This window comes from Peromyscus maniculatus, chromosome X (assembly GCF_049852395.1).
Source record: "Peromyscus maniculatus bairdii isolate BWxNUB_F1_BW_parent chromosome X, HU_Pman_BW_mat_3.1, whole genome shotgun sequence".
Lineage (NCBI taxonomy): Eukaryota > Metazoa > Chordata > Mammalia > Rodentia > Cricetidae > Peromyscus > Peromyscus maniculatus.
Window position 1 is genome coordinate 78,234,921 of NC_134875.1, and position 8,008 is coordinate 78,242,928.

Here is an 8,008-nt window from a genome sequence, read left to right on the forward strand (position 1 = left end):
TGCCAATTGTTTCCTGTATTGATGTTTTCAGTATGATGAAATCCTATATGTCCATTTTTCTGTGCTTTGGATATCATACCAAAAGTACTCTCAGAGCTTCATGTCTCACATTTATGTTTCTGTTCCACTTTGAGTTGACCTTCATACAGCATGAAAGGAGGTCAAGTTTCTGTATTTTGAATGCAGCTTTCTTAGCATCATGCATTGAAGTGGCTGACATTTCTCCAGTGTATAATTCCAGTGCCATTGTCAAAAAATCTTTTAAATGTAGTAGTTGGATTGGTTTATTTGTATATGCCTATTCTGTTCCATTGGCCTTGGTGTCTTTCTTTGGTTTTGGTTTGGTTTGGTTTTTCAAGACAGGGTTTCTCTGTGTAGCTTTGCGCCTTTCATGGAATTCACTTGGTAGCCCAGGCTGGCCTCGAACTCACAGAGATCCGCCTGGCTCTGCCTCCTGAGTGCTGGGATTAAAGGTGTGCGCCACTACCGCCCAGCGTGATGTCTTTCTTTTAGGCCAGTACCTTGTGCTACTTTGGTTACTAGGTTCCAGCAGTATGTCTTGCAATCAGATGCTACTATCCTTCTAGATTTGATCTCTTTATGCCTTACTTCTCTGACTATATGCATTGTTTTCCATATCTATATGGATTTCAGAATCCTTTGCCCTGTTCTATGAATATAGCCATTACAATTTTGATGAGGATTGCTACATAATGCCTATTCCTTCTCCTCTATGTAAAATCCTTCCCCATCTTTACTTTTTAACTATTTTAAATGTAACATTTAGAGCATTGCAGTTAAGTCATCTAGCAATGTTTTGTTTTTCTTTTTTTAAATTTTCTGGGCTTAGAGAGATGGCTCAGTGGGTGAGAGCACATGTCATGCAAGCATGAGGACTTACTTAGTTCAAGTCTCCTGAACCAGCGTAAGATGTTGGACATGGCATGGAGCATGTGTGTAACCCCAGGGTTGCAGTAGACAGAGACAAGGAAGATCTCTGGGGCTTGCTGACCTCCAGGTTCATTGAGAAACCCTGTGTCGAGTGAATAAAGTGGAGATGGATACAGCAGAGCACCCGATGTCCTCCTCTGCCTTCACACTTGTGTGCAACTACACATGCCACCCCCATATCCTCACAAAGCATATATACACATTTACACAGGTAACACAAATGTTTTTCTTCTATCTCCTTCCTATCCTCTCCTAGAACTAATCTATTTCTCATCAACAAATCAATAGCATGTACAATTATGAGCAGCTGTTGACTTCTTGTAATATTATTGGATATAGTGTTATACCTAGCCTGCTGTGCACCGTGAGGAAGGAGAGAGACAACACTTAATGGGTTCCAAAGATTTTATTGAATCACCACATGAGCGAGTCACTGATCAATTGGCTGCAGGACAAAGGCTCGGGAGCCTTGTTTCTCCTGACAGCCCCGGGCAGGGCAGAAGTGGGGTTTATAAGCACAAAAATCACAAACATTTGGTGCCAGGTTATGGTTACAATTTTCCAATCTGGATTTCGAGACTAGGGGCTTCCTTGAATGTTCCATCACTGTCAACTGACATACAATGCAAGCCTTTCAGTCTAGCCAATAAAATCATTCATTTGTTCCTTCTGTTGTTAGGAACACCCATAATGTTTCTAGAGAACTAAAGATGCATAACGACTATTTCTCTGGTTTAGAGAGCAGAATGATCAGTCATTGGAAAGTTCTCAGCTCCCCTAGGGCTTGGGAACCTGAACTTTATTTCACCCTGCAGGTAAAATGGAGTCTGAAGTAAAATGACAGGACTCAGGCCAAGATGCTTTTGCCTGCTCCCTTCAATAGCTAGGTAAATGAAAATATACATACCCTATAATACATGAGTTCCACTTCCAAGTTCATGCACCCAGAATTTCCTTGTGTGTGAACAAAGAAGGACACACACATGGATATTTAACCATTCTCTGTGATAGAAATTAATTTAGTATATATGCTAAATTTAGTATATTTAGATATTGCCAAGTGTCCAGCAAAGAGTTATGTTGAATGGACTAAATCTCTAGATAGCAAAAAAATTAAATCTTAGAAGATTAAGGAAGGTAAGCTGTAGAATATTACAATCTAATCTTTAAATTTCAGGAAACAGTGCTACTTTAGATATGGAGTTTTAAAAAAACAGACAAGACTTGTTTGTGTGTTTTATTATTTTCTGAACCTTTTCTGCATTTGGAAACATCTCTGAAGCAGTTGAAAGAACAAGATAAAGGAAGGACCCAACAAAAGAAGCTTTGTCTTGTGCTTGAAACCATCCGTCTTGTTACTTGTGGTGACCACACTTTAGAATTTCTTCTTGCATGCTCAAAATGTTTTTAACAACTGTGTTAAAATGAGAAGAGGTTTTTGATTAAACAGACTATATTTCATGAGAACTCTTACACCACAGTAAATGTTCCACTATAGGACTGGGTATGATGAATGTGTACCTGTAAGCCCAGGTCTTCTGGAAACCAGTGAATTGCAAGCTTCAGGAATTACTTAGCGAATCTCTGTCTCAGGAAGCAACAACAACAAAATAACCAGAAATCCATATGAGATTAGTTCCACTGTCTCTAGTAGACATCAAAACCCAGTGATATTAAATTTCCCTGTTTATAGTTCTATTGTCGATATGCAACATACATACATCTAATAGAATTTAAACTGCCTCTTAATTACATGTAATGTCTAGTACATGTATAAATAGTTAGCTTTCTGAGCTGTAGACATAACAAGATGAAAAGTTTGTAAATTACAGGTACAGATTCTTCTCAAAATGTTTTCGTTCTGCATTGGTTAAGTCCACAATTGAACCCTCATAAGGTTCTGCCCCATAGGTACATACTTTAGGCATACTTTGTCTACTGATATTTCTGTCGAAAAAGACATTTTAATGTCATATCTCTGTTACTTTGCTGAATAATAAGTGTTTAAATCTATTACACATAACTAAAATGGATTGTTATGGGGATTTCTAAGTTAGATCACTCCCGTAGAGTGTTACATTACTCAGAGAGGTGAATTATATGTGAACCTGTCTGCCAGTATTATTCAGACTTTTAAGTTTAACATGCAGAAAGTGGCTCTCTGAAATGGTGCATGCAGCGCCCTCTTGTGGCATGAAAAGTATTTTTTTAAGGTTTGTTTTAAGTTTTGCAGGGCAAGGAGTTGGTTTTTTCCCCCAAAAGATTTATTATTCTACCTTTAATTGTGTTGGAGGAGGGCTGTGTACTAGTGAATACATGTGCTTGTGCAGGACAAGAGGCATTATATCCCCCAGGTTTGGGAATTAAAGGCAGTGAGCCTCTAAACACGGTTACTAGGAACTGAACTGCTGAGCCATCTCTCTAGCCCCTATTTTAAAATTTGTAGATCAGTTTCCCAAGCCAAACCACACCCAAAACCCACCCCAAAAGATAATACCTCAAAAATGGGAATTCGTGTTTGTTTGTTTGTTTTATTTCAGAACCAAGTGGATATGCTGCTTCAGGAAATGGCTGATGAAGCAGGGTAAGGCGTTGCTATTCCAGTGCTTTTGAATAATCTTGATCTGATAGTTAGAGGTTCTAAAATTTGATACTTTGGAGTTAGGCTGTGGCTAAGTGTTTTTGCCTAGTATATGTGAGGTCCTGGACTGAAGCACAAGCACTACTAAAATTTATTATGGATTGAAGAATTTGTCTTTAAACCATTAGTCCAGCTGGGGTTTTTGACTCTTTCTAGAGTTAGTGTTTTAAGGGCTTACCATTTTCTAGCCATTCTCCCAAAAACATGACTCTTCAAACCATAATAGCATATTCTTTAAAATCTTTGGAGATAGTTTCATTCAGAGTGTGATATTAAGAAATACATGGAGATGATCAAAGGATGATCAGACATTTACTCAATGTCTGCTGTACACAGCATATATCACTGTATATAGATGTTTTCTAGAGATTTTGGGAACAAATTCAGTGATCAGGCCATTGATGCATAGGTCAGTGTGAATCCTACAAACTGAACAATTTGTGGAAATTGTGCAAAGGGCAAAAGCATCATAAACACAGAAGCTTGTCATTTGTTTTTCTTAAGTAATCAGTACCCTTTTTCACACAGCTGTTGCTATGTCTGTGTCTGATATGGACTACTTACTTCAAATATTTCATGTAGGGGAATAACTTGACCATGATATCTGTTACAGACATCATGTTTTATCACTGGTCTCTCTAGTAATATTTAGATAAATAACCATAGTAGTAAAAAATAAAATGTTGAAAACATTGAAATTGAAACATGGAAATGCCTTAGATTTTTCTTCCAAACCTAGATTAATAAAGTGAAATAAGGTTTACATAGTCTGCATATTTTTTTCTTCAAGAAAAAGAAAATTCAGTTACTAAGAAAATAGAGTTGATAAACATGACTCTAGTGTATAAAGTAATTTTTGATTAGAATGAACAGTGAGTGACATTTATCAATTTTTAGAACAGTAATGTATCATTAGTAAGTTAAATCCATGTTATTAATTGCTAAATAAGGTTTGCAATGTTTGAGAAGAAGGTTTGGATGTTAGATTGTGTACCATTTTGCTCCATTAGTATTGTGACAAGCCCACAGGCCAGCACAGGGTAGTAGTACAAAGGGTGATTTTCATCATAAAACAAACTAGGGCATTGTTACAAAACTCCATCTTAGTAATAAAAGACTAAGGACTTGTTTCTGTTTTTTTCTAAAGACTAAATGAGAGGATTTGGACTTGAAAAGATAATGATAGCCAGGCGGTGGTGGTGCACGCCTTTAATCCCAGCACTTGAGGGGCAGAGGCAGGTGGATCTATCTCTGTGAGTTCGAGGCCAGCCTGGGCTACAGAGTGAGTTCCAGGAAAGGCACAATGCTACACAGAGAAACGCTGTCTCGAAAAAAAAAAAAAAAGAAAAGAAAGAAAGAAAGAAAGACAAGATAGTGATAGAGATATTATGAAATGAGCACTACCAAATATTGTAGCCTTGCCTACTGTCAGTGGGAAAGCTCAGTAGGCAACTTTTGCTAAGGCTAGAGCATCATTTCTCACCGTTAACAGTATTGACATTTGGAGGGATTAATCGTAGGGTCTGTTTCAAGCATTGTAGTATGTTAGCAGCATCCTGGCCTCTACACTCCAAAAGCCGGTAGCACCATTTCTCTACTTGTTGAAGCTCTGCATGTCTCCAGATACTGAGAGCTATTCTTTGGGAAAATGAGACTAGTGTTGAGAAATTAATTCACTCAGCAGCTAAAGCAACAGAAGTAGGTAGAACCACTGATAGAAAAATGTTAGTGTCCACCATTAAGGATGTTTAGGTAGCCATTTGTTGTTTTGTTCTCATAATAAAATTTTAGTACAGTCTATGTTTGCCTTTCTAACAACATCTGCCAATAACATACCATAATGACTTTTGAAATTACTGTTTTACTTGTAGAGTTTTCACATGGTAATACATGATTTTAGAGACAGAATAAATAGTTTATATTCTAAAGGAAGAGTGCAGTAGAGATTAAGGTCATGGACCTTGGAGGTAAGCAAACAAACTAATCTAGATCTATGCATATGCTATCTCTTTCACTGGGGTGATGTTCTGGGGAAGCTACATTAAGTTTCTTAAATCCCAGTTGTGTAGTTGGATGAAATTCTTGGTTCCTCAAGAACCTCTGAATCAACTGAACAAGGCTGATATAACTTCACAGCGACTGAAACAGTCAGAACAGAGCCTACATGGGTCTCCACGAGGTTCTCTGCATCTAAATTATAGCTCTCAGCTTAGTGTTTTTATGGGACTCCTGGGTGTGTGAACAAGTGGGCCTCTGATTCTTGTGTCTTCTTTTGGGCTCTTTTCTTTCTGTTGGTTTGCCTTGTCCAGCCTCGATGTGATGCTTATTGTTATATTATGTTATGTTACGTTACGTTACGTTACGTTACGTTACGTTACGTTATGTTTTCTTATTCTCTTAGAAGCCTGATATTTTCTAATGAGAGACAGAAAGAGAGCAGACCTGAAGGAAAGGGGAGGTGGGAAGGAGAGAGGAACTGGGAGGAGTGGAGGGAGGGGACACTATCATCTAGATATAGTATATGAGAAAAGAATCTATTTTCAGTAAATGGAAAATCATACTTAAGATATAAAACATAAAAAATTAATTTTGAAATAAGTAAAATGAAAAAAACTTTTCAAATTTTAATCAAGAAAAAAGAAGAAAGAAATTACTGGTTCCTAGTAAGAGAATTCAGGAACTGAATACTAAAATGAAAATTAACACGAATATTAGATCTGGCTCCTTAGGCTACATTCATCTAGACTGTTTTGAATTTTTTAACAATTTATTAATTTGCCTTCACAGTGAAGGAGACAAATAATATCCATGAAATAGAGTACAACAGATGATGATTATTTTGGTCTTTTGTTTACTGCAGTAGATCATTTCTCAGTCTTTAATTAGCTTTTCTATTCCAACATTATACCATCTGTATGGATCACTATTTGGACTCAAGAAAAGTACTTTGAAATCATCAGTCATGTATCCAAAATCATTTTGAAGACATTCCAGTTCTATTTACATGTAAACGTGGTTGTATTTTATTTAAAGTGATAAAAGTAGTACTCAAGTTTGTCTATATTAACATTCATTTCTTCTGATTGTTTTTAAATTTATCTTTAGCCTTGATCTCAATATGGAGCTCCCACAGGGTCAGACAGGGTCTGTTGGTGCAAGTGTTGCTTCCACGGAGCAGGTAGAGGTTGAATTTTATTTTGATTCATATGCTTGATTCATTATTTAAATTAATAATTTGGGAAATGTATATTTCATATGAAATGTATACATTTGTATATAAGGAAATATATATATTCACCTTTTTTCTACTGAATACATCATTAAAATGAACAAAATGCGAGCAGCCAGTGGCTGTGTAACTGGGCATTTTCAGTTTGCATGCACATTTCATTTTTTAGATTGTTTTGGTAACCTTTGTAGGTGCTGTCTAAGTTCCTCGATGTCTTTTGAGATATTTAAGAAAAGTAAATGCCTGATGTTTATATAAGTTTTATAAACAAGATTTTAAATTGTATTTAAAATGTAAGGGAATTAAAATTTTTAGTAGTTTATATTTGTTACAGCCTTTGATGATTTGTAAATTTGGCTTCCTCTAGGATGAACTGTCACAGAGGCTTGCTCGTCTGCGTGATCAAGTGTAACTTAAATAACTGGTGCTTCTGTTTCCTCCATGTGTGTCTGAAACATCCTTTGTGTGTATGTACATATATATGTATATATATATTATAAAGTTGCACTCTAGTTAGAAAAACACCATACATGCCAGAATGTTTGAACATTATTTATATACGATGCTTTCTTTTTGCCTTGTTTATTTTGCAGTGCATTAAGAAATTCCAGGGAATTTCCACATTGGCAGATTTATAGTTCTGTATATTATATGTAAAAGTGTGAGGGACATATTTTTGTAGATGTCTTTGACAAAGCTAGCATTACTTTTCTGTAATACATCTTCCTCAAATATTAGAGCAAACATCTAGCACCAAAGTACTAAGTAAAGTCATTTTGTCCAAATAAAGGCATTTTTTTTAATTGCAAGGAATTTTCAGTCATTGTCTGTGATGGAATGTGATTGTATAAAAATAAAAACAGAGAAAGCATGTTTATTTAATATGTTTGCACAGCCCCAAGCCTCTTATTTTAAAGTATTATACAATAGACTGTATTGCTTTCTATGGGATTTTTAAAACTTAACTTTATTTTGTATGTGTGGTTGTTTTGCCTGTGTATTACTTGTGTTCCTGGTGCCCACAGAGGCCAGAAGAGGACATTGAATCCCCTGGAACTGGACTTACAGACAGTTGTAAGCCAACATGTGGGTACTGGGATTTGAACACAGCTCTTCTAGAAGAGCAGCCAGTGCTCTTAACTCTTGGGCCATATACCCAGCCCATTTTGTTTAGTTTTGTTGTAGTT

The 8,008-nt window shown here is 36.4% G+C and overlaps 1 protein-coding gene across 1 annotated transcript in view; it reads left to right on the plus strand.

The window, feature by feature from the left end:
• LOC102909129 (charged multivesicular body protein 1B2) overlaps positions 1-7,703 on the plus strand; it is a 40,903-nt gene extending 33,200 nt beyond the window's left edge. The window contains exons 6-8 of the mRNA XM_006992320.4: positions 3,492-3,535; positions 6,698-6,770; positions 7,189-7,703. Coding sequence (XP_006992382.1) covers positions 3,492-3,535; positions 6,698-6,770; positions 7,189-7,233 — 162 coding nt within the window. The 3' untranslated portion in view covers positions 7,234-7,703. The remainder of the gene's footprint in view (positions 1-3,491; positions 3,536-6,697; positions 6,771-7,188) is intronic.
• The last annotated feature ends 305 nt before the right edge of the window (positions 7,704-8,008 follow it).